General features: G+C 36.3%; 1 protein-coding gene across 5 annotated transcripts in view; it reads right to left on the bottom strand.

The window, feature by feature from the left end:
• Positions 1–1533: 1533 nt before the first annotated feature.
• susd2 (sushi domain containing 2) overlaps positions 1534–27915 on the bottom strand; it is a 59120-nt gene continuing 32738 nt past the window's right edge. For 4 of the 5 annotated variants that reach the window (XM_065250836.2, XM_073814733.1, XM_073814734.1 and 1 more), the window contains exons 14-15: positions 13262–13358; positions 1534–4511 (exon numbers count right to left, since the gene is read on the bottom strand). In XM_065250836.2, the coding sequence (XP_065106908.1) occupies positions 4457–4511; positions 13262–13358 (152 nt within the window). In that variant the 3' untranslated portion in view covers positions 1534–4456. Of the gene's footprint in view, positions 4512–13261; positions 13359–27915 lie in introns of those variants that run through there. The other variant, XM_065250837.2, reaches the window with a different exon arrangement.

Raw genomic sequence — 27915 nt, 5'->3', positions numbered from 1 at the left:
CACACACTTCACGTCGAGCGGTCCAGATTATTTTAATTGAGGGGGGGCAGCGGCCACACATACAGTTCTGAATGCCATCTATCACACGGAGTCATCAGGGCAGAGGCCTTACGTACCGTACGTCCTGTTTCGAATTCCCTTCCACGTGTTTGTTTTCCGAAGGAAAAGTTACTCTAGCTCGGGCGTCGCACGGGGATCTGCGGCTAGCTGCAAACAGTACATGGATAAGTTTTTAGTGGACGTTTGCCCTTGTACACTGAACGAGAGCCAGCTTCCCCTACGCCAATGTTTTTGCAGTGTGTTGCTTTGAAGTGTAAAACGAGATGAACATGGTTTGAGAGTTTATTTAGTCATTTAAATTAAGTTATCGAACTGGCAAACAAGTCAGATATTTGTACAAAATGTCAGTGGTATTGGAGCATGAAGACCTATAAAGTATTTGAAATAAAATGAGCTCTGTTACAAAACCAAGTGAGCTGCCATGCATTCTGCTGCTGTTTACATAGGCAGCTACCTAGAGTACTAAGACACGTCAAGCATCATAAGCAGACTGAGAAAACATCTGCAGAATGGATTTGAAACGTGTTAAGAAGAACTCAAAATACTACATGCTTACTGGTAGAATAACCAAAATTATTCAAAACATTTCATTTGAACAAACACACAAAGTGAACAGTGCATTTCTATAAACTCAGTCTGTCAAATTTGAATCAGGTTAATATTCGGCATACACTTTTAAAATTAACAGGTAGCATCATAAAGAGCATTTACACATTCTTAAAAATAAATATGCTACAAAAGGGCACTAACAGCGATGCCATAGGAGACCTTATTAATCCCCCCCCCAAAACAACTTTTAGTCAAAGACATTTCTTTTTACCTTTTTATAGTTTAAAGAAGCTTTTTTAAGAAGAAGTTGTTGGTTGGTTCTTCTATGGCAGGGGTTTTCAAACTGAACCCCTTTGAAATTTTACTTAAAGTACCCACTGAGATTTTAAGTAAATATTTTATTTATTTACCATTTGTTTTAAAGTTTTATTAGTAGTTTTTAACACAGTTGTTGTTGTTATTATTGTGTTATTTATCTGTTTTTTTTTATTAACAATAAGTAGTGGAGAACCGGGGCAAAAGTAACGCTGGACAAAAGTAACAAAGCGATTTTCTCCAAGCCATGATAACATTTGCATCCCAAACTATAACAGCATCGTAGGCACACAACCCTTGACAGAGCTAACAAATATTGCGTTATTTACTTTTTCTACGTTTTCTGCGTGTAGATCCAGAAAGGTGTTTTCAAACATAAGTAAATTCCTCAACTGATAATTTTTTTCTTATAATGCGTTGTGTTTTTCGTTTCATGTGTTTAAGTACTGATCAATCTACAGGTTATTTAGTGCTCTAACACATCCTGAAGTTTGACTTCTCAGAGTTTTTCAAAATAAAAGTAAATCGGGTTTAAATGTGAGGAGATCCTGTCGGTACGAAAGTAACACTTGTTACTTTTTTCCCGCTGAGTGCTAATGCTGTTGTATGTTGAAAATTTATATTATTCTAATTTAATTTAATTTTATTTTCATAGTGTTCAAACTGTTGGAAAAATGTTTTATTCTCAACAATTTAAGTTTGCACTGTTGGTTGCTATCGAAACATTTGATAAAACTGAAATTTAAAATGAAAATGTAATTTCATTATTTTTAACAAAGATAAATGACAGAATATGTTTGCAGTTACATATTAACGAGGTCATAGTCGTGTATATTTTAAAAAAAATCTATCTTGTGTTGTTGTGTTACTTTTGACCCACCTGTGTGTTACTTTTGTCCCTGCAATTATTCTGAAGCCGTTTTACATTTGTTGTGTAATTTGTTGACGCGAAGCGGAGTGCCTAAACCCCCTTAGCTGTTATAAAATGCACTGGTAACCCAACGCTTCGAGGGGTTTATTGCGTTTATAAAACGGTTACTTCATATGCATAACGTTAGCGGGATTTTATAAAATAAAACCCAAAAAAGTTGTAATTATATTAGTACAAATATTACTCTTCCGCCAAACAAAGTAGTTCCTCAGAATCAAGTGTGACTGAAACAGAGTGCAGTTCCCAACCAACACAGACACAGCAAAGACACAATGAAATTATGATTTAAGACTGTGGTGTTTATTTTATAAATCACCATTCATCTAATTTATACATTAACATTTATATCGTGCAACTGTTGAAGTGATGATCAAATATGCTTGGAAGCATGCTGAACTCTTTCCCCGTCAGCGTTTTTTTTTTTTTTAAGTTGCCACCCAGTTTTAGTTTAATGCCTTCCAGAAAATTATCTTCTTTATATAAACATAAAATATCAAATGAAAGAACAGACCATCCGCTTTCAAACAAAAACAAACAAAAAAACATTTCATCCTACCTTCATTTGATCTCTTATCACCTCTCAAATTTTTTTATTAAAAGCGGAGATAATTCCATTTTTGTGAAGAACTTTAGTAAGAGATCAGATTCAGACGGAGCCATGAACAGTACTACACGGTGTTTTCAGTGAATGCGTCAGTGTTTAAGTTGGGTAAGATCGCCACCCAGTGGATAATAGCGGACGTATGAACTTGAGTTATAAAATCCTCAGACAACGTTTTCTCTTTATCGACGAGATGACTCAACAACATTTATTGACATTTATCTGGATATCGCCATTAATTGTGCAATTGTAGACAAATTAAAAATATGATTATAGACTGTGGTGTTTATTTTCATAAATCAGTACGCAGCAACAGTGGCGCAGTGATACTTATGTAATGTGGTCTGAACCGTGAGGTTACCGGTGTATTTTATCACGGCTTAGAACGCGTTTCAACCAATCAGAATGAAGAACCAGAACTGCCCGTTTTATTGCTTTGACATTTAATTCTCATACATTTTTTTTGGTTTGTTCATTAAATAATTTTCACATCATTTTTGTTTTACCTGGCAGTAAATATGAATACACAATACATATTTAAAAGTAATAACTTTGTTAGCAATTAATTACTGCTAAGATCATATAAGTACTGGACCACATGCCTGTAGTGTCTGAAAATAATTCCTGCAGCTCCCCCTTGTGTTTTTAGAGAGATGTGCAATCATTGCGGTGATCTGTAATCATCATGATGAGGTCAAACAATCGCGATGAGACGATTATTTAATCATTGTGACAGCCCTAGCTGTAAATAATATGCATCGGAAGACTGATTTTGTTATTATGATTTAGTTATCTGTTGTTTATTTTCAAGATATTTAATTAATGCGCAAGTTCCCTCCCAGGGATTCTCCAGGGTCTTAAAGCTCGTAGGACTGTTTTCAAATACAGCGCTTTAATTCTGTTTACAAACTTAAAGACTTCAAATAAAATGTTTATATATTTAGAATGATGGATATAGAATGTACTACATGTTTTTTGCTTATTTTGTTCAAAAGCATGATCAACGTAAGTCTACATATTATAATAATAATTTACTATGCTTCTAACCACAGGTGATGAGCTGTCGTTCAAACCGAAACCACACAAGTTTGCGATGCAGCTTGTGAATGTTCATTTGAACTATGGTTTCGAGAAAAACCAAATGGTTGAACTTAATCAGTGACGACGAAATTTACTACAGTAGTTTGCTAACAATGCTTTTGGGAAACGCACCCTTGTTGCAATAATGGTGCTTTGCCATGTAAAAAAAAATAAAAAGGTTCAACAGACTAAAAGGTATGAAAGAATTGGATCTTTTAAGATCATAAGGGTTCAATAATACTTTTTTGATATTGAGATTTATAAAACGAGATACAACTATTTGGAAATCTGGAATCTGAGGGTGCAAAAAATCTAAATATTGTGATAATTCCCTTTAAAGTTGTCCAAATGAAGTACTTAGGAACTGCATCACTTACAAAAATAGAGTTTTGATATTTTTTTCGGCAGGAAAATACAAAATATCTTCATGGAACATGATCTTTACACAATATCCTAATGATTTTCGGCATAAAAGAAAAATGGATAATTTTGACCCATACAGTGTATTTTGGCTATTGCTACAAATATACCCGTGCTACTTAAGACATTTACTTAAAATGTTCTCTGGTGAACCAAAAATGGCTCTGCTATTCCGTTGCTGCTAAGAAACTGCTTAGATCCTCTATTTTGTATAGCTGAAGAGAACTATTGTACAAAGCAGTGTGCAGTCCATTGTAATAAAAATCCAAATCTAAAGCCCACAAGTTGTAAGTAGATGAAGTTGCAAATAATAACTTTACTCAACAGTGTTTAGTGTCTAGAATTAACTAACTCTGAACTATTACTGTATCTAATGGTCATTATTTGTCTTCAATTAAATTTCTGAACAAAAAAAATGTAAGATTTAAGTTTTCTAACACTGGCAATAAAACACCTGCACAAAATGTATGAAGAAGTTCATCTAATGGATTTGGTGATCATCACAGGTTTGTTGCACGATAGGTCACCTTGTCATCCTGTTGTCTCTTTGCTTCTCTGGAAAGGGGAACAAAAACCAAATCATTACTAATATGCAAAAAACATCAGTGCGTCTTTATTATCAGAACCAGATGAGGAATTTCAAAACAGACTTTCAATCATTAAAATTGCAGGTTTGCACACAAAAGGTCTCCTCCCATTGGCTGCCCACAGGTGTACAGAATGTCTTGTCTCTTAAGAACTGTCCATGCCATTATTTACAGAAACATCCTCGAGGCTTTTTCTATATGGCATTCCAAGAGCTCATTAGAGACTATCATCTTTTGCTTTCCCGTATAAATCACCACCCAACGGTCCAGGCTGTGAGAACCGATTTGAAGGAGTGCCGTACAAAAGGCTGGTACACGCTGACCCAGCAAATAACAACATTTCAATTCGAAGCTTTAAATGTTGTTTGTTGGATGTATAAAACAGTATGTGACACAGTCTGAAACCTCATAATCTAATAAGTATCAAAGTTTGATTTTAATCTTTGGCTTCATTTTAATTTTATTCTTTGACATTACAGTAATATTAAAGATATCAAGATTAGGTTTTTCGCAGGCAGGGCCACATATTAGGAAATGTAACTTATTTTAATGAAATATAAGAGCAACACAAGCAAATATTAAACTTTAATATGTAGAGCAATTCTCAGTTTTAACTAGTTGCCTATTAGTAGAATATAAGCTTTATATAAAATATACATGTTAATGCCTTACTGTATGAGCATACCAGTGGTGGCTCGTGACTGCTCATCCGAGGGGTGCAAATTCAAAATATGTGTTCGAAGTGTCAAGTGTATTGCTTGTGTTTTCAAAATATGTGTTTGTTGCGTCCTGTAAATCATGTGCATCATGTGTTTTGTCAAAATAAAAGCCTGCTGCACACGCGTCAAAAACGTTTATGATAAAAGAGACGCTCACGTTCACAAAATACACGCAAGACACTCCCTTAACAGTAAACTCTGATTACGCATGAGAATATGCGAGTATCTGGCAAACCAACCCAGTCTCACCCCATGGCGTCAATATTTGAGGACACTTGACCATGCGTCAATATGTTGACGCGGAGGGTATACCTTTCGCGTCATTTTTTGACGAACTGGGGACTTCAATACTATTACGTCCGTTGCATTCTCTTTCCTATTTTCTTACCATTTTCGTGTCGGTTTAGGGTTAGATTTACATAATGACATCCCTACCCAAACCTAACTCTAACCCCAACGCCAGGTGACAACTGTTTAATTTCGCGTACCTAACTCTAACCCCAACGCCAGGTGACAACTGTTTAATTTCGCGTACACTGTTTAATTTTGCGTAATCTAACCCTAAACCGACGCGAAAATGGTAAGAAAATAGGAAAGAGAATGCAACGGACGTAATAGTATTGAAGTCCCCAGTTCGTCAAAAAATGACGCGAAAGGTATACCCTCCGCGTCAACATATTGACGCATGGTCAAGTGTCGTCAAATATTGACGCCATGGGGTGAGACTGTGTAGGGCAAACACGAGCGTCTCTTTTATCATAAACCCTTTAGACGCGCCTGCAGCAGGCACTTATTTTGACAAGACACGTGATGCACATACATGCACGCCACGCGCAGAACACATATTTTGAAATTACAAATCACACACATGATGGGCTACATACATGTTGTGACGAACTTTGCATAGAGCGCCCTCGAAAAAAGAAGTCACCGGCCGCCACTGATATATCCTTTTATCCTACCCCATACCTACACTGTACAGTAAATATTACTTGTTGCAGTTCATTTTTTAAGTTTAATCAACTTGAATTGACAATGAATTAAAGAAAGTTGCAATAAATTGTAAATTCAAGTTGATTAAACTTAAAAATTTAAGTGCAACAAGGATTTTTTGTTACAATGTACACTTAAACTCTACAACAGCTACCTAACTAATGGGACATACACACCAAACGCGAATTCATCGATTTGCTCGAGTAGATTACATACAAAGTCAATGCAAAGACGCAATCAGACGCGTCTTCGCGTGGGGCGATGCGAATGACGCAATATGGGTGGCGCGTTTGCAGCGAAAACACATGCTATTTTCCTCTAACGTGTCTTTGCCCAAGTTGAAAATATTCAACTCGATCAAAAAATTAAAAGTTAAATCCCGCAAGTTATCTAGAGCAAGTAACGCGATGCCCCACGTTTGGTGTGTACGTAGCACAAGTATTAATAAGCAGTTAATTAGGAGTTTACTGAGGCAAATTTTGTAATTAATAGTGAATGTGTTCCCGATACTAAAGTGTTATCGAAACAGGTAGATCTAAGATGATAAAAATCTTTAGTTGTAAAATAATTATACACTCCTAGAAAAAAAGGTGCAAAAGTTGTCACTGGGATGGTACCTTCTATAAAGGTCTTAATATATACAGATATGTACCTTTGATGTACCAATATGCAACTCTTAAATATAAAAGTACTTTTTGAAAAAATTTACCGCCCCAGTGACAACGTTTAAACCCTCTTCTACACGGTAAACAAATCTGTAGAAATTACACTGTAAACGTGTTTCTGTGCATACGTAACTAAAATTAAAATGAATAAAAAATTTGAATTCTTGTTTTGTTTATCAAAATATGAAGTAAAATAACGTAAAAATGTTAATAATTTGAGTAATTCTAAATGTACTCATTATTGAGTAAATTCAACTTCATTTTATCATGTATACAATTTACTTCTTAAATTTGTAAGAAGGAAATGAACTTTTGTGTTGAAACGACATTAATGATTTTATTAAACATAACTAATAGGGCAGTGGACTCGTAGTTCCCAGCATGCTTTGCATGGGACTGCATTTGGAGAGTACAATTTGAATATAAACTCTAATTTATGGGTTTTTAACTAAAAAGAGAGACTTGTTAAGAGTTAAATGTTCATTTATCTTCGAGATTTAGAAGAGTTTCTGTTTCTTCAAAATTTTGTAGTTACCATTTTTCAGAAGAGTGGTGCTTGTGCATAGACTGCATACTGAAGTATGTTGCGCTTTACAGCTGCCCAAAACGAAACTGAACAGGCGGATTGATTGAATAAACGTTTCGTGCCCTCATAAAAAAAATATGTTACCTGTTCAACATGATGTAACTACAGAAGAGTCAAGTTTTAAATAAAAAAAATATCAAAACTCTTTGGTTATTTTTTAGCGCGATGCTAATGGTCTAATCAGATACAATGAATTATGCTAAGCTATGCTAAAAGTGGTACCGCCAAACCAGGATATCAGCTATATGGATTACAAAACTGTAAAACTTAATTGTTTAACTCTAGGGGAGCTGGAAAATGAGCATATTTTTAAAAAAGTGGAGTGTCCCTTTAAATTCAGATTTATTTCCATACTGCTTTTAACAATTTTGAATTGTTGTTAAGTTAAGCAATTTTACAGTAAATACATGTTAGTAAAGCAGAAACAAGGAAAAACAGAAAAAAGGAAATATAAGGAATACATGGTTATTGTTGTTATAACGTGTTTAATACTTTGTTATTTAATTCATAAAATGTACATTATTACTTGTGACAATAACTGTCTGTATGTTTGTAATTGTATTGTTGTATTCATGGTGGTATTAAAGCAAGTTTTTATTTTTTATAGGATGTATGTACAAGCGATACTATCTGAAAAAAATATTTTCTGTAAGATTGTAATCGGTTTCTAAAAATAAAATATGGCTGTATAAAGATGACTACATTAATGTAAAAAGTTTCAATAAATAGAGTGGCATCAGAAATACTTCAAATTTCATGCAAAGGATTTATCATAACATTTTACCTCAATTGTAACCGAACAAAGGTAAGCTTCACTCAAACTAATTTCCCTAAATGTTTATAAACTTCATAAATCTATTAGACTTTTTAATTATAGGATACAGAAACTGTTGAGCGGGTAAAAGTGTTTACTGATAAGCATCTCTCCTGATCTTACTTTGATGTATGATAGGGCCAGAATGAGGAACCATAACAACGTGTGTGCGTGTGTGTGTGTGTGTGTGTGTGTGTGTGTGTGTGTGTGTGTGTGTGTGTGTGTGTGTGTGTATGTGTGTGTGTGTGTGTGTGTGTGTCAGTGTTAATGACTTTGCAGCGGGAGGGAGAGAAACCTGCAGAAACTTGCAGGGAAACCCTATCGCTGGAAAGTACCAGGTTGTCTAAAGCAGGTTTAGTAAGCATGTAACACACACACACAAAGACACACACACACACAGACACACACACACACACACACACACACAGACACACACACAGACACACACACACACACACAGATACACACCTACATGCACAGATGAAAGAAGGAACAAAAGAAACACACTGATGCCGACGTAGATACACAAGTGGCAACGTGAAGACGTGTACACCATAAATGCACACAAACAACAACAATCACAGTATCTACCCGCATATACTCATCAAAAGAAAGGCTTTGGATGTTTATTTACTTAACCAAGACCGATCCATATGGCTGGAAGATAAAAGTCTAATGCTGCAATGTGTCTAACTTATATAAACAAGACAGATGCTGTGTCTGAACCAATCCCTCGTTCACTATTCCCTATATAGCGCAGAGATTTGTCAAAAAGATTGTTCTGTGAAACGGTAAAGTTTACTTTCTTATTGTTTGTCACATTTGTCATGTATATTGTAATAATAAAGAGAACAAAACAACTGTGTCATGTTTATTTACTGTTGTTTATTTATTGTTTAATAAAAATGTGTTTTATATTTTAAATAAAATACTATTTTTGATTAGTTTATTTTTATAAAGTAGAGAATAACTGACAACAAGAACTAACAAAAATGTATAAATGTAAATTTTTGTTGTTAACTGTCAAAATCCTGCCAAAAGTGAACGAATGTAGGGAATGAAGTTGTTGACTCAGGTTTTGGACATCACTACAAAATGTCTGACACCCGATATAGTGGATAGCAGTGTTGGGGAAAGTTACTTTTAAAAGTAATGCATTACGATATTAATTTACTCCCCAAAAAAGTAACTAATTACATTACTTAATGCTCACGTTACTTTTAAGTTACACTGTAAAAAAAAATCCGTAGAAATTGCAGCTGGGTTGCCGGTAACTTACCGTAGATTTAAATTTATGTTTTTTACTGGCAACATTTTGTTCAAAGTTAAATGAAAATTAAACATTTACAAGTCTTTATCTTTACAGAGTAAAACTGAAAAAACAGCATCAACCAAAACATTCTGGGAAACAAAATCTGAAGCAAAAAACAGAAAAAGGTTGATGATGATTTCTGGTTCCCAGAATGCTTTGCATGAGGCTGTTATTGTATAGTTTTATTCTGTAAAGATAAAGACTTTTTAATATTTAAAATGTATTTAACTTTGAGCCAACTATTGCTAGTAAATAACATAAATGTAAATCTACGGTAAATTACCGGCAACCCAGCTGCAATAACATTGTAATTTCTACGGATTTTTTTACAGTGTACTTTTGCGTTACTTTTTCTTACTTTGCAGGTGTTTTTATGACTGAGAAGTTCTGCATTCAGAAATTGCATATTTTCATCACAAAAATGTCAAGCTCTGGTCTGCCATCTCTGTTTCTGACTGAAACTGTTCCACAATGAGTGTAAATCTATGTTACTACATTCAGTTTAATGCAGTACATAGTTTTTTTTACTACTAATTAATTAAACTGAATAGTAACTTGCATTACTTTTTAAAAAAGTAATTAAAATGTTAATGTGTACATTTATAAAGTAATGTGTTAATTTACTCGTTACTTTAAAAAAAATAATTACTATCAACACTGGTGGTTAGGGAGCGGTTTCGGACTGAATGTGTGAAGTTTTAGCATGCATGCTATTGTGCAAATGTTTCATTTAAGAGAAACATATATATGTTCAAAATGATAACTAAGCATAATTTTTATGGAATTGCACAGGTGCTTAAAAGTTGTCATAGAAGAACCATTTTCGGTTCCTCAAAGAACCATTCAGTCAAAAAGAACCTTTTTTGCCTTTGTATATTAAAGGTTCTTTATAGACGGATTCATCAGCAACAACATAAACAAACATCTTTTGTGGACCTAACTTAACATCCATGTTCACTGTCTCCCCAAGTTTTTTGGAAACCAAAACATTTTTATTTTCAAAAAGGTATTTTTTCCTGTCAGTTTAATCATTAGCCAGACCGATGAACAAGCACCGACCGAAAGTGAACTTCGGACCAGACATAAATGCGGTAACAAAAAAAAAGGTTCTTCTATGGCATCATGAAGCATCTTAATTTTTAAGAGTGCATGATGTTCAGATAGCTAGGTGAAAAACTATAGTGATATTTAATAAAGGCCTTATAAACCAAGTTCATATTTTGCACAGAAGGCCATCCCAGAATACACTGTAACAAAGACAGTTCTTCTAACCTTCAGTTTGCAGAGGAATAAAATGTGCAGTGCACTTCATTCTGTTAGATTTTCTATAAGTTGCCATGCTAACTACTATTGTAGTACTTGAGACCGGTCTTGGTGTTTAAGGGGCACTCCACTTTTTTAAAAATATGCTCATTTTCCAGCTCCCCTAGAGTTAAACATTTGATTTTTACTGTTTTGAAATCCATTCAGCTGATCTCTGGGTCTGGCGGTACCACTTTTTGCATAGCTTAGCATAATTCATTGAATCGGATCAGACCATTAGCATCACGCTCAAAAATGACCAAAGAGTTTTGATGTTTTTCCTAATTAAAACTTGACTGTTCTGTAGTTACATTGAGTACTTACAGACAGAAAATTAAAAGTTGCGATTTTCTAAGCCGATATGGATAGGAACTATACTCTCAAACAGGCGTGGTGATATTACTCAAGTGTGGGAAAATAGTCCACTTGGTATAACTTTCAATAGCTGGGACTATTTTCGGGCACTGCATAATATCATTGTACGATGCTAATGGTCTAATCCGATTCAATGGATTATGCTAAGCTATGCTAAAATAGGCTAAAAGTCAGCAGTAGTGTTGTAAAAAAAAACTAAGTGCAAGATACGAGTTAGCATCTTGGGATGAAGAATTTACAGTATTAAAGAGCTTGTCAAACACAAATCAGATAAATACGCATTAGTAACAGGCTTGTATAACACTAATACCCTCAGGTAGAGAGAAACAGACAGCATGAAGAGAAATCTGCTTTGCTACTTACCTTCACAATCACAAATATAGGGGTTTATGACGGCATGCGGTCACACCCTTTAGTTTAATCAGAGTATTTGTAACAATACATCCCCATGCTCGCTCTCTCTTTCTCTCTCTCTCTCTCTCTCTCTCTCTCTCACTACAGGTGTGCACCTTTCAGTTGTATTCGCTCACATTACCTTCCCCCACAGGATGAAAGCAGGATGGCTTTTATGAGGGGCAGGTGAGACATATTACCCCCCTATAGATGAAACTCTAGACATGATCTAACTGAATGCTGGAGGCTATACAACGGAGGAAAGTTGGGCTGCGTTTTTTTTTCATAATTATAAAAACATATTTTTTCACTCCTGTTTAAACTGTATGAATACAATCTTAAATTTTTTCAGGAAATCTAAAATTGTATATGGAATTAATATGGCAAATTAGTGCTGGGCGATTTGGCCTAAAAATAAAATCTCCGATTTTATTTTTTTTAATTCGACTTCCGATTTTTTCCGATTTTTCCCCCCCACTTATTAAGAAAAGCAATAAGTACAAACGGCAGACAACTTAAAGCAAATTTTGCTTTTATTTAATCAAAAGCAAGACAAATGATTTTATTCCTTTCTTTGGAACAAACTTCCCACTCTCGCCGGTAGCCATGTTGTCGCTTGCTGTTGCCGTTTCATGTGTTTGTGCTATGATGATGATGTTGTCGCTTGCTGATGCTGTTTCACGTGTGCTATGATGTTGTTGATGTTGCTATAATAACGCTACGGAAGCCCCGGGCAGCCAAAAATGCGCCATTACAAAAAAATCGAATTACTTATTTTTTAAATCGCCCACAACAAAAAATTCGAATTAATTCATTAAATTGATTTTTCGCCCAGGCCTATGGCAAATGTATATTTTTTTTACAAATAAATCAGTAACACTTTACAATAAGGTTGTATTTGTTAACAATAGTCATTGCATTAATTAATGCATGAACTAATAATGAACAATAACACATTTATTAATCTTAGATGATGTTTATTTGAGCATTTACTAATATATTTTTAAAATAAAAAGTTTTAACTTTTAAAATTAGATTAAGTACCAGAAAACTGACATAAATTACTGGTTTGGCACAAATAAACATTGATTAATAAATTGTGAAAACTATTGCTTTTTGTTACTTCATGTTAGCTAATGCATTGACTAATGTTAACAAATACGACCTTATTATAAAGTGTTACCAATAAATCTGTGATGAGTCTCCGATGGCCTCTAGCATAAGGATATCCCATGTTTCCGGGCCAGGTGAGTTTTTTGACTTCAAGATTATATATGGCAGGTAGACATTTCAGGATGTTGAGACAAATTATCACATGAGACATTTTCTTGACTTTTAAAAGTAGTTGTGTGTTAAGAGACCCCGCAAAGATACTTATGAATGCAATGTGTTGAACGTCTAATAGGCATTTTCTTGCAAAAACTGATAACTTGAAGCTGTACCATGTGATGAACCTGTGTAATTTTTGACAGATTTTTGTTTCAGACATTAATAAATCATAAAATATAACTTTACAAATTACAAATGAAAATGTTCAAAATAAACACATTTAGACTCACTTCTTTTGTCGCTTTGTGTAAACAACGATTGCAATCACCATTACAACCAACGCCAACACCGCACCAATACTGCCCAACACTATGGCCAGATTATTTTCTGTAAATAAAAGCAGAAAACACAACTGATAAAACATTGTTAAATATAAGAAAATGAATTTCATTTGTCCACATACATTTCACATTAAAAACACATGACGTGATGACATGTTCCAAAATTTATTGAAATTCACATGGCTATTTTGTAAGAAACGTAACGAATGATTATCAAACGAAAGATTAAGCTCATCAAACAAAATCGTATGCCTCAATGAAACATATGCCCCTGAGCACTTTCGGTGCACAAAATTACATTTCATTTGCATTCTCTACATTTACATTTATCTTCTTAGTACAAGCCTTTATCCAAAGTGACTTACAAATGAGGAATATTACGCCATCAGCGAATCATCCCTAAAAGCTTTCGCCCCAAGCATATAAGCAAACAAGCTTACAGAACTTTGCATTTTATCCAGGTAAGCCTTATTTCTGTTGATAAACATCAATGACAAAGAACCCTTAATTTTAAGGATGCATGATGACAATCTGAACATTTTAAAGGGACACTTCACTTTTTGTTTTAAATAGGCTCATTTTCCAGCTCCCCTAGAGTGGAATTCATTCAGCTGATCTCTGGGTTTGACGTTACCACTTTTAGCATAGCTTAGCATAGTCCATTGAATCTGATTAGACCATTAGCATTGCGCTCAAAAATGTGAGTTTCAATATTTTTTTAATTATTTAAAACTTGACTCTTCTGCACAATGATATTACGCAGTGCCTGAAAATAATCCCCTTGGTAAGTTTCAATAGCAGTGGGACTATTTTCGGGCACTGCGTATCATTGCGCCTGCTACAGCCATGTTACGGCGGCAAAGTCCTTAAATATTACGCCAGAATGACAGTATAGTTTTTTTGCCATAACAGCCTAGAAAAACGCAACTTATAATTTTCCGTCAGTCTTAGTACACGATGTAACCACAGAAAAGTCAAGTCATAAAAAGGAATTTCAAAACTCTTTGGTTATCTCTAAGCACGATGCTAATGGTCTAATCAAATTCAATAAATTGTGCTAAGCTATGCTAAAAGTGGTACCACCAGACCTGGAGATTGGCTAAATGTATTTCAAAAATCAATTGTTTTACTCTGGGGTATCTGGAAAATTAGTATATAATTTTTTTTAAAGTGGCATGTTACTTTAAAGAGAAAAGTCATGTCAATCCAAAATTGCATGATGTTGCTGTGGTGTTGATGTCACACAGCAGCACGTGTCGTCTTTTGCACATGCTTTTCCAGTCACTCAAGAGGCTGCCGGCGAACATTGACTGATGCTGATGACACGTTTGCTTGGGAACGGCAATAAGAGCAAGACAGCAGCTAAACTCGCACCATCAGTTTTACTCTTGGTCACACTCCTCGACTCTCACGTCGCATTTTCACCAGAAGCAAGGTTCGGCATTTCTTACTCCCCCTCCCTCAGAGCCATCCCGTCATGGCTTTCTACATTATCCTGCGACTGCCTCATTGGGATGTGCATTTATATCTGAGTGACCTCATGAATATCTGTTTGCGTGGAACCAACATCTCTTCATTTCTTATTTCACTTCCATGAACCTTCCTAATCCAGCGAATCTCAAACTGGAGTCTTGTCTAAATTAGCCAGAAAAACTTTGGAAATGGCGGCAAGCTATTCAAAGCCAAAATAACGCATCATGAAAAGTTTGATTTTATTAATCAATATACAGATATATAAAGAATGATAAGACAAAGCAGTAGAGCGTCAGAAACATATTGAGATGTAGGGCACGTCTAATGCTGTAAAGTACATCAACACACACATACATTCCAGATGGGCTTTGCACAGTTAAACTCATATACGAATATGTGCACGAAGGAAGATATTTTTAGGAATGTGTGCAAACAAACCGCTCATGAGACCCATTCACTTTCATAGCATACCTTTTCCTACTATGGAAGTGAATGGGGCTCCTGATCGGTTTGGTTCATCAGAACAAAGAAATTTATACAGAGAAAAGTGAGAAAATGATGACAGAATTTTTATTTTTGGGTGAACTAGCAGGACAAAAGGTTATGGAATTACACAGATAAAATGTATGGTGTGAATACACTAAACTGCTTTGGATTAAAGCGTCTGCCAAATGCACACATGTAAATGTGCTTTCTGATCGTCCCGCCAAACATTGATATTATCTTCCCCCATGATTTTGCTTTGTGTTACCTGCACCTTTCTCCCCCTTCTTCATTTCACCCTCACTTTTCCGACTTTTCCTCCTGTGAATGTGAACTATGCCGGAATGCATGCAAATAACTAACCGTTGAGGTTTATTTGCTGGGGGTTCAGAGCGCCATAATGGGAAGTCAATTACAGGCCTGGGACGCTCTTTGATCTTAATGTCGCTGACACGCTTGACGGGGACGTGGGCTAGAATGTCTACTTTTATCAGTAACCAAAAACAAAAGAAAGAGATGGGGAGAGAGAGAGAGAGAGCACATGTGAAAGAGAGAGAGAGCAAGCATGTAAAAGAGAGAAAGGACTTTCAGTGGAACAGAATAAACATGACATAAAATGAATACAAAAAACAGGACTGTATTTTGAGATTTTTATTTCTAGGCCTACTCTTATTTTATATGTACTGTATGTATTGTAAAAATGTACGGTATTTGTGTAAACCCAGCTAAAGTCTTTTTTTGTAATGTGAAGAACATTCGGTGAAAATATAACCTTGATATCTTTATTATATTGACTATACTGATATTATATTATCTACAGTTGTGTTCAAAAAATAGCAGTGCAACATCAGTACGCTGATAAATTACTGTTATTAGTAATATTTCTGCATTGCTAATTATTTACTTAAAGATGTAGTAGTGTAATAGAAAAACAACAGACCCATTTATAATTATATCCTACTTGTTCTGAGTTATAGACTCATTTATTAAAAGTGACATGATCAAAATAATGGCAGTGTGAATTTTAATTAGATAATTATTTCATTCTGTCAAAAAACAGCTCCTTTTTGTCCTTTAAGAAAGATGGGAAGCAAATGCGTCAATACAATTAATGGTGCAACGTTTTGACCATCAGGTCTTCCTTAAACCCCCTTAGCTGTTATAAAATGCACTGTAACCGCACTGCTTCGCGGGGGTTATTGCTTTTATAAAAGGGTTACTTTATATGCATAACGTTAGCGGGATTTTATAAATTAAAACACAAATAAGCTGTAATTATATTAGTACAAATATTACTCTTCCGCCAAATAAAGTAGTTCCTCAGAATCAAGTGTGACTGAAACAGAGCGCAGTTCCCAACCAACACAAACACAGAAAAGACAAGACTGTGGTATTTATTTTATAAACCAACATTCATCTAATTTATACATTAACATTTATATAGTGCAACTATTGAAGTGATGATTAAATATGCTTGGAAGCATGCTTAACTCTTTCCCTGTCAGCGTTTTTTTTTTTTAAGTTGCCACCCAGTTTTAGTTTAATGCCTTGCAGAAAAATTATCTTCTTTAAATAAACATAAGAGCAGACCATCCGCTTTTAAACAACAACAACAACAACAAAAAAAAAACGTTTCATCCTACCTTCATTTGTTCTCTTATCACCTCTCAGATTTTAATAGATAATTCCCTTTTATGTGAATAACTTTTGTAAGAGATCAGATTCAAAGCCATCAAAACTTACGGTGTTTTCAGTGTTGAGTGAATGCGTCAGTGTTTAAGTTGGGTAAGATCGCCATCTAGTGGATAATAGCGGACATATGAATTTGAGTTAAAAAACTCCTAAGCGAGCGTTTTCTCTTTATCGATGAGATGACTCAACAATATTTATTGACATTTATCACAATATCGCCATTAATTGTGCAATTGTATACAAATTAAAAATGTGATTAAAAACTGTGGTGTTTATTTTCATAAATCAGTATGCAGCAACAGTGGTGTAGTGATACTTATGTAAAGCGGTCTGACCCGTGGGTTTATCACGGCTTAGAACGCGTTTCAACCAATCAGAATGAAGAACCAGAACGGGCCGTTTTATAATATTCATTTATTTGCTTCCCTTTTAAAGGTGCAGTGTGTAATTTTTAAAAGGTTTTATTTAAAAAAATTTAAAATAATATACAAAACTATATTATCAGGGGTGTATAAAGACATTTTAATAATGAACCATTATGTTTTATTACCTTAGAATGGGACATTTTTATCTACATACACAGAGGGTCCCCTTACGTGGAAGTCGCCATTTTGTGCTGCCATGTTTCTACAGAAGCCCTTAATGGACAAAGTTTTTACTAATTTGTCTGTTGATGACATGTTTATCTGGTGACGGCTACTATAGCTTCTCTATGCGTTTCAAAAGCAAGGGGTGAGCAGTGGACTGAGCCATTGGTTGCAATTCACAACCTCACCACTAGATGCCGCTAAAATTTACAAACTGCACCTTTAAAGAACAAGACAGACTTGTACATTTTGTTAATGCTTTGATTTGAAATTGAATGTGTTATGTTTTCAATACATTTAAAATAAGGAAATAAAATGTATTTATAACACTTCAGCACTGATTTCACTTTTATTAGTACACTGTTATTTTTTTTAACACAACTGTATATCGACTGACGATCCTAATCTAGCAATCAGATTATGAGACTTCAGCCTGGATTTTACAAACAGGGTCACATGTTAATAAAAATTTTTTTTTATATTTCTATACTTTGGCAATGTAAAGACACTTTTAATCATACTAATAAAGCTATGGAGAGAGAAATGGAGAGAGAGGGAGCGAGAAAGAGAGAGGAGAGAGGGAAAGTCAAGAAACAGATAAGAAAGAGACAGGTCATTGAGACTTCGCATTATCTTGGCACATGGCAGTAAACAAGGTTTAGAAGGACTATCGCTTAAAGTAAAGGTGGAGCCCGGAGCCACTCACTCATGAAGACACTAAACAAGAGCTTTAAAGTGCAAGCAGCCTGAGAAAGACCACACTTCAAAACAAAGATAATGTCTACACGCTCAAGTGTCACATCACAAGAGTAACAGATAGCGCTAAACCACATAATAAGAATGAAAAATATATTTGAATACCATGTACTGTAATAAATATAATGTAAGGATTGTGCCACAGCTGCCCTAAACTAATAGTATACATCAAAGAGACAAAAACGTGGAGTAGTGGAACTGATGGACTGACCAAGTCAAAGCACTGTTTAACTTTTCGAAGGATTTCTTGATAGAAATGCAATATATTATACATAACTACATTATCAGTGGTGTATAAAGATCTTTTATAATGAACATTATTGTTTTTATGACCTTAGAATGAGTTGTTTTTATCTACATACACCATGGATCCCCTCACATGGAAGTCGTCATTTCACGCCACAATGTTTCTACTGTAGTTCTAAATGGACAAACTGCTCTATAGATCGTTTTATGTCACTACTTTGTCTCAGATGATGACACGTTTGTCCGTGAAGGCTATACTGTAGCTTTATGCATTTTTAAAGGGAGGGGTGAGCTGTGGACTGAGCCGTTTGTTTTCAGTTCACAGTCTCACCACTAGATGCTGCTAAAAATCTACACGGAAGCTTTCAATTTTATTAAACTCATTTGGGATTTAGTGAATTCATGATAGATCACACCAAAGCAGAAACTAGTCAAAGTCAATAACAAAAGAGGCTGTGGATACTGTACATAAAACAATACCAACAAGAATGCAAGCTGTTACCAAGGCCAAAAAAAATGGCATACAAAATATTACCTTTTTTTGGTTATGTATGAACATTATGGGGTGGTTTCCCAGACAGGGATTAGACTTTACTACAAGTAAATGTAGGCACTGTCTAAACTGAAAACAACTTAAAATACATCAGTGCCCTTTGTTCTGCCTCAAAATGCACACAAGTAATGTTTTTATAAGTCATGTTTGTTCAAACTAGATATATTTTTTGATTAAACTAAAGTCTAGTCCTGTCTTAAGCTAATCCCTGACCAGGAAACCAACCCTATTTAGTTGTTTCAATTTGTTATTTGCCTAATAAATGACAATAAAATGTTTAGTTTTAAACTAGGGCTGGGAAAAATTAATCACGATTAATCGCATACAAAATAAAAGTTATTTTTGCATAATATATGTGTGTGTACTGTGTGTAATTATTGTCATGATCCTGCCAATCTTTCATAGTTATTCATGGTCATGTGGCAGTCGTGGCGGTACCCATGTTTTGTGTGGCAGCACATGGCCTTTTGTATGGGTAGTGTGCTGCTTTGTCTTGTCTCTGTCCCCGCCCCCTTGTCTCCTAGTTAATTATTCATTATTGGTTAACTCCCCTCACCTGACCCTCCCTCGTTATCTCGTTAAGTTTTCCTATTTTAGGCCCCAGTGTGTTCTGTCCTGTGCTGCATCGTTTTGTGTGTTTGGTTTGTCTTCACGTTTATTGTATTTGAGAGTTTTCATAACCAAGTCTAGTCCAGTAAGTCTAGTTCAGTGTATTTGTTTCCTGTTTATGTCTTGTCTTTTGCCCCCACGTGGGCGTTTTTTGTTATTAATAAACCCTGTTTGAGTTCACCCGTTACCTTGCACTTGGGTCCCGTTCCTTGAGAGTCATGACAAATTATTATGTATATTCAACCCCACACATATATTCATGTCAGATTTTTTATTTCTATATTTTTTATTTATTTATATATAATATATATATTTTTATATATTTTATATATATATATACACACACACATACATGTAAAAGTTTCTTAAATACATACATGAATGTGGGTGTATTTATATGTACATAATAATTACACACACTCATATATTATGCCAAAAATCACTTTTATTTTGTATGCGAATAATCGCGATTAATCTTTTCCCAGCCCTATTTTAAACTAAAAAAGTTTTTGATAGATTATTTTTTCCCCTTTTATATGACAGGTGGTTTATTATGTGCTTGTAGATTTATTTAAAACTAAATAAAATCCTATTTTTACATCCTTTTCAAATTTCCTTAAAAATTAAATTCTATAAAAAATTCAAAAACTACACTTTTTTTTTTTTTTAAAGGTCCCTAGTTGTCATTGGGGCAGTAGCAGTACCCTCTCAAAAATTACACTTTGCACCTAAAGGGTGCATATATTGGTACCGAAGAGTGCATATTAATGACCTACAGTGACAACTTGAGGCATTTTTTGACAGTGCAGCCTTACAGTCCCAAACATTGGATGCTCAACTGGTTAGGCATTGCAAAAGCAGCACAAAAGCCATGGGTTTGATTTCCACTTTGAACACACTAATAATAAATGTATAGTCCCTTGAATAAAAGCATCTGTCGAATGCATTAATGTAAATGTGGGAGGCATTGTAAGAGTCCTCATCACACACTGACTAAGATCAGATTAACCCAACTATAAAGAATTAATCCTTGGAAGGAAATGCTGCCTGGTGTCACAAAACATCGACCATCTGCACATGCACTGCCAAAGGGACAACAAAAAGCTTTAAATACCATGCCAAAATCAACATCAGTGCCAAAGGTTTGCTAAAGCCCCAGGCTGGCACATTGCCCAGCTGCCCTGCCTCATCACAGTGTTTTAAGTGCTAGTGTGTGTGAGTGCCCATATATCAAGAAAAACACCTTTCCTACCATTTCCTAATTCTAAATAATGATCTATTTAGCTGTGCAAGATGCTGGACAGTGAACAATGGGTGAAAGAAGTGCTTTAGCAATAAGGAAACTACTTTCTGTGGTAAACAAAAAGTGCATAAGTTTGAAACAGTGTGGGTTCAAAGCCTATTCTGACACATATGACTCTGAAGGACTGATAATATATAAATATGAGACCTATTACTGTATATTTGCAACAGCTTTACCACCAGCCAATAAAAGACTAGGGGCCCTATTTTAACGATCTTAGCGCATCGTCTAAAGCGCACGGCGCACGGTCTAAATGGGCGTGTCCGATGCCACTTTTGCTATTTTAACAACGGGAAAAATGGTTTGTGCGCCGAGCGCAGGGTCGAAAAGGGTTGTACATATTTTCCTAATGAGTAATGGGTGTGTTTTGGGCGTAACGTGCAGTAAACCAATGAGAGACTCAGCTATCATCCCCTTTAAAAGCCAGTTGCGCTGTCGCTGTGCGTAATCCCTATTTAGATAACGGACCTTGTAAACTGAAGAACTAAGCGGAGGAAGAAGGCAACCAGTTTAAGAATAATGTTAAAAAAGTGTTGTTTTCATTTTCATTGAATTTTTTATTATTAAAACCTTTAAAAGCCTTTTTCTTTTTCTTAGTCATAGAAGTACAAATACCAGGCTTTGAATTGCTGTCCTAAATGTATTGATATCTTACATAATCAATGTAATCGCATAAAATGGTTAGCAAATATGCAAGAAAAGGTTTGTATTCTAAAAATACAAACAAAAGATAAAGGATTTACAAACGCGCAGAGAGCCGAAGCGTTTCAGCACTAGAACAGCGCCATATGGCCGGGATTTTTTACAAAGCATTATTTAAAATGTTTCTCATCTTACCATATCCACAGGTACAGTGTCATCATGTACAATAAATCCGTAAGATAGCATTTAAAAACGTTTAAAAATAGATGCATTTGTTTAAAGCAAAGCATTTATTTACTTACCAGACTGCAGGTGAAGCAGCTCTTTGTGCCTTCTAACGTCTCATAATCTGTCATCATTTATGTCCAAGAGACTCAATAATAATCTTTTACATTCAATTCTTTAATCTTTCATATTTAATAGCGTTTTTGTGCTGCTGCCATTCATGTATGTGATAAGCAAACCCGCGTTGTCGTCCCGTTTAGGCGCATATTACTAATGCGCTCTTTAAATAACAAAAAACACTATTGCGCCATTGACTTTAGACTTTAGACCAGGTTTTTGTTGGTCAATGGCGTAGTCTATTTTAGTTGCCTCAAAATAGCAACGCGCCAACAATGCGCCTGAACACACCTCGTTTTCAGACCAGAACGCCCATGGGCGCAAAAGGGGGCGCAAATGCATTTGATATTTAAACAACGTGGCGCTAAACGTGAAAATTATCATTGCGCAGGGTGGAAACTAGCAAAAGACACTTGCGTCGCGCATTGCGCTGCATTGCGCCGGGTGTAAGATAGAGCCCTAGCTCACGGTCACAAAAATGATCCATAGCTGCCACTTTTAAAAACTACCTGCACCCAAACAGTTTATATTAGTACCTCAGAGGTACATATCGGTACCAAAGAATGCATTTTAGTACCAAAGAGGTACATCTGGGTACCAAAGTGTGCATGTTAATACCTCAGAGGTACATATGGATACCAAAGAGTACAAGTTAGTACATCAAAGGTACATATGGGTAACAAAGAGTGCATGTTAGTACCTCAGAGGTACATATGGGTACCAAAGAGTACATGTTAATACGTCAAAGGTATATATGGGTACAAAAAGTACATGTTAGTACGTCAAAGGTACATATGGATACCAAAGAGTACAAGTTAGTACATCAAAGGTACATATGGGTAACAAAGAGTGCATGTTAGTACCTCAGAGGTACATCTGGGTACCAAAGAGTGCATGTTAATACCTCAGAGGTACATATGGATACCAAAGAGTAAATGTTAGTACGTCAAAGGTACATATGGGTACCAAAGAGTACATGTTAATACGCCAAAGGTATATATGGGTACCAAAAAGTGTTAGTACCTCAAATGTACACCTTGGAACCAAAGCTTGCATGTTATTACCTCAGAGGTACATATTGGTACCAAAGAGTGCATGTTTACCTCAAAGGTACATAATAGTGCCAAAGAGTGTTAGTACTACAAAGGTACATATGGATAACAAAGAGTTCATGTTAGTACCTTAAAGGAAGTTTTCTAAGATTGTTATTCACACCGGCACGAATGACACTAGGCTCCGCCAGTCGGAAATCACCAAAGATAATATTAAGGAGATGTGTGAAATTGCAAAAACAATGTCAGACAATGTAATATGCTCTGGTCCCCTCCCCGCCTACCGGGGAGATGAAACACATAGTAGATTAGTGTCTCTCAATGGATGGATGTCAAAGTGGTGCCCTCAGCATAACGTAGGGTTTATAGACAATTGGAAGCATTTCTGGGGAAGACCATTTCTCCTAACCCGAGATGGCCTTCATCCGTCATCGGAAGGAAGTGCTATACTCACTAAAAAGCTGATCAATAGTCTTAATTCTGATATAGTCTGACTATCCAGGGCCCAGGTCAGGAAACAGACGGATCGGCTTAACCGTCCATCTGTTAGCTGCCGTGATATGTCAAGACCACTTATATCCCAGCACTTCGAGTCAATCTTACCGAAATATCAGCACATTTCAACTGTATCTGTTCCCCGAACAAATAAATACAGGGCACCGCTTGTTACATCTGGTACAAATCTGATTCAAATAAAATTAGAAAACAATACATTAACAGATGAATCTCGAATGTTAAAATTAACATTAGATCGCTTACCAATAAAGAACCTATTGTCAATGAAATAATTACAGACCAAAACTTAGATGTACTCTGTTTAACAGAAACCTGGCTTAAAGCAGACGACTACATTAGTTTAAATGAATCCACCCCACAAGACTATTACTATAAACACGAACCTCGATTAAAGGGGAGAGGGGGTGGTGTAGCTACAATATACAACACAATTTTTAAAGTAAACCAAAAATCTGAGCTAAAATTTAAATCATTTGAAGTAATGTTGTTAAATATGGAAATAACTGATCGTAACCACAAACAGCTTTCTTTTGCTTTAGCGACAATCTATAGACCACCGGGCCACCATGCAGATTTCCTTAATGAAATAGCAGATTTCCTATCTGAGCTTGTAGTCACTGTAGATAAAGCTCTTATTGTTGGTGATTTTAATGTCCATGTGGACAACCCAAAAGACGCGTTAGGACGTGCGTTTATAGATGTTCTAAATTCTCTCAATATTAGACAAAACGTGACAGGGCCAACGCATACTCGTAATCACACATTAGACTTAATTCTGTCACTCGGACTCAATATTAATGACGTCGAAATATCACCTCAGAGTGATGCAGTTTCTGACCATTACCTTGTGTCATACACTGTACTTCTAGATAGGATCACTCAATCTACAACATGCTACCGACTAGCCAGAACAATAATTTCCACCACTAAAGATAGCTTTATTAGCACTCTTCCAGACCTGTCCCAAATGAAACATGTAGCAGATAACTGTGACGATTTAGATATTGAAATAGAAAACCTAAACAATGTCTGTTCTAACACATTGGATGCCGTTGCTCCCATTCGAAAAAAGAGATTCAAAGAAAAACCGCCAGCTCCATGGTATGACAATCACACAGCAGCCCTTAAAAAAGCAGCTAGAAAAATGGAAAGAAATTATAGAAGCACAAAGTTAGAAGTATGGCGCGCAGCATGGAAACAGAGTGTTAAACACTACAGACAGGCTATTAAAACCGCCAGATCTACATATCTTAGCAAGCTTATAAATGAGAATCATAATAACCCTCGTTTCCTCTTTAGCACAGTTGCGAAACTGACTAGAAACAAAGAACAAACAGAAACCAATAGTAAACTTCAACACAATAGTAACGACTTCATGAACTTCTTTTCTAACAAAATTTCGGCTATTAGGGAAAACATCGTAGCTACCCAGGCAGCCACCACTCTACCCATTAGTTCACTTAACACTAGACTACCATACGAACATCTTGATTCATTTAAACCTACTACAATAGATGAGCTCTCTAAACTAGTCACATCATCCAAATCATCGTCCTGTATATTAGACCCCGTTCCCACAAAACTACTTAAAGAAGTATTCCCTGTAGTGTCAACCCCGGTTCTAAACATCTTTAACTCATCGCTAGAAATAGGATACGTTCCAACAGCTTTCAAACTAGCAGTTATTAAACCGCTGATTAAAAAACCACAGCTTGACCAAGGAGAACTTAATAACTTTAGACCAATCTCAAATCTCCCTTTTCTTTCGAAAATATTAGAAAAGGTAGTGGCAAGCCAGTTACGCACATTCTTGACAAATAATAGTACATATGAAAAGTTCCAATCAGGATTCAGGCCCCACCATAGCACAGAGACAGCGTTGCTTAGAGTTACAAATGACCTCCTATTAACATCCGATCGTGGTAAAATCTCAATTCTTATATTACTAGACCTTAGTGCAGCATTTGACACAATAGACCACAGAATCCTACTCAATAGACTAGAAAACTATGTTGGTATCAGTGGTCAGGCGCTAGCCTGGTTAAGGTCATATCTAACCAATCGCTATCACTTTGTTTATGTAAATGAGGAAGAGTCATATCACTCCCTGGTTAAATACGGTGTACCGCAGGGATCAGTTTTAGGTCCTATCCTGTTCTCGTTATACATGTTACCCCTAGGAGACATTATCAGGAAACATAACATAAGTTTTCACTGCTATGCGGATGATACCCAGCTTTACATCTCCTCGCATCCCAGCGAAACACACACGTTTTCTAAGCTAAAAGACTGCATTAGCGATGTTAGTGACTGGATGGCACATAACTTTCTTAAGCTCAACTCCAATAAGACAGAGGTACTTATTATTGAACCAAATCGCTACAAACATAATATGTCAGATTACAAATTGCACATAGATGGCTGTACTGTGGTGCCATCTTCCACAGTTAGGAACTTAGGTGTGATGTTCGACAGCAACTTATCCTTTGATAGTCATATCGCCAATGTCTGCCGCACAGCATTCTTCCATCTTAGAAATATCTCAAAAATACGCCATATGCTGTCTACATCTGACGCAGAGAAGCTTATTCATGCTTTTATGACCTCTAGAATAGACTATTGTAACTCGCTACTCGGGGGATGCCATTCAAATCAGATCAACAAGCTTCAGCTAGTTCAAAACGCTTCTGCAAGGGTACTTACTCGATCTAAGAAGTATGACCACATAAGCCCAATTCTGGCATCTTTACACTGGCTACCAGTTAAATATCGCATCCAATTTAAAATATCACTAATCACCTACAAAGCTTTAAATGGCTTAGCACCCTCATATCTTAGAGAATTACTATCAGAATACAATCCATCACGCACACTACGGTCGCAAAATTCTGGCCTATTGATTATCCCTAGACTATCAAAAGTGTCTAAAAGTGGAAGATCCTTTTCCTACTTAGCCCCTAAGCTCTGGAATGATTTACCAACCGATGTCCGAGAATCAGACACAGTCGATCATTTTAAATCTAGACTTAAAACTTTTCTCTTCAACAAAGCATTCGCATAATTTGTATAGTAAAGGTTCTTAACTCGCAATAGTTATTTTCACGGAACAAAGCACTCACGGTCATAACACAGACCAACCAAATAAATAAATAAAAACCTTTTCTGCATGAAAACTTAAAATGAATTGCATTAAATAGTTTGCCACCGTTTGCCACTGAACCTGCATTAACGACGACAGTGGGGCTTCCGGCCTTAGTCAAACGGTTTGGCACGTATGGTCGGGTTGCGATTTTGGTGCTTTCGTGTGTCTTGTGAATAGTATGCCATACAGACCCGTTTGCCACTGAACCTGCATTAACGACGACAGTGGGGCCTCCAGCCTTAGTCAAACGGGTTGGTATGTATGGTCGGGTTGCGTTTTTCGCGCTTTCGTGTGTCTTGTGAATAGTATGCCATACATACCCGTTTGCCACTGAACCTGCATTAACGACGACAGTGGGGCCTCCAGCCTAAATCAAACGGGTTGGCACGTATGGTCGGGTTGCGATTTTGGCGCTATCGTAAGTCTTATGAATAGTATGCCATACATACCCGTTTGCCACTGAACCTGCATTAACGACGACAGTGGGGCCTCCAGCCTTAGTCAAACGGGTTGGTATGTATGGTCGGGTTGCGTTTTTCGCGCTTTCGTGTGTCTTGTGAATAGTATGCCATACAGACCCGTTTGCCACTGAACCTGCATTAACGACGACAGTGGGGCCTCTCAGCCTTAGTCAAACGGGTTGGCATGTATGGTCGGGTTGCGATTTTGGCGCTATCGTAAGTCTTATGAATAGTATGCCATACAGACCCGTTTGCCACTGAACCTGCATTAACGACGACAGTGGGGCTTCCGGCCTTAGTCAAACGGGTTAACACGTATGGTCGGGTTGCGAGGTTTTTGGCGTTTTCTCCTGGTCCTGTAAATGGTATACAATATAGACCCGTTTGCCACTGAACCTGTATTAACGACGACAGTGGGGCTTTAGGCCTTAGTCAAACGGGTCGTCAGGTTTCATTTTCTCTTAAAGATCGGAAGGTGACCCTTATTTACCATATATACCCTCGCATTGGGCCCCCAATTTGCTAAATCCTCAACTGTGGATAACATAATTATGCCGCAATATTTAGTCTGTCTGGAACTAAGCTGAGTTAAACCACATCACTGTGTGACACTTCAATACATATGAACGGCCGCTACGCTAATACGATTTTGTTTTTCTCTCCCTGTCTCGTCCTCGACCCGAGGACGAGACAAACAGACCCAGTCCCGGTAGATGTGAAAGTCGGCACACCTCTGATCTACTGGC

This window comes from Paramisgurnus dabryanus, chromosome 5 (assembly GCF_030506205.2).
Source record: "Paramisgurnus dabryanus chromosome 5, PD_genome_1.1, whole genome shotgun sequence".
NCBI classification, from domain to species: Eukaryota; Metazoa; Chordata; class Actinopteri; order Cypriniformes; family Cobitidae; genus Paramisgurnus; species Paramisgurnus dabryanus.
Note: the sequence above shows the minus strand (reverse complement) of the source record. Positions and strands in the feature narration are given on the sequence as shown.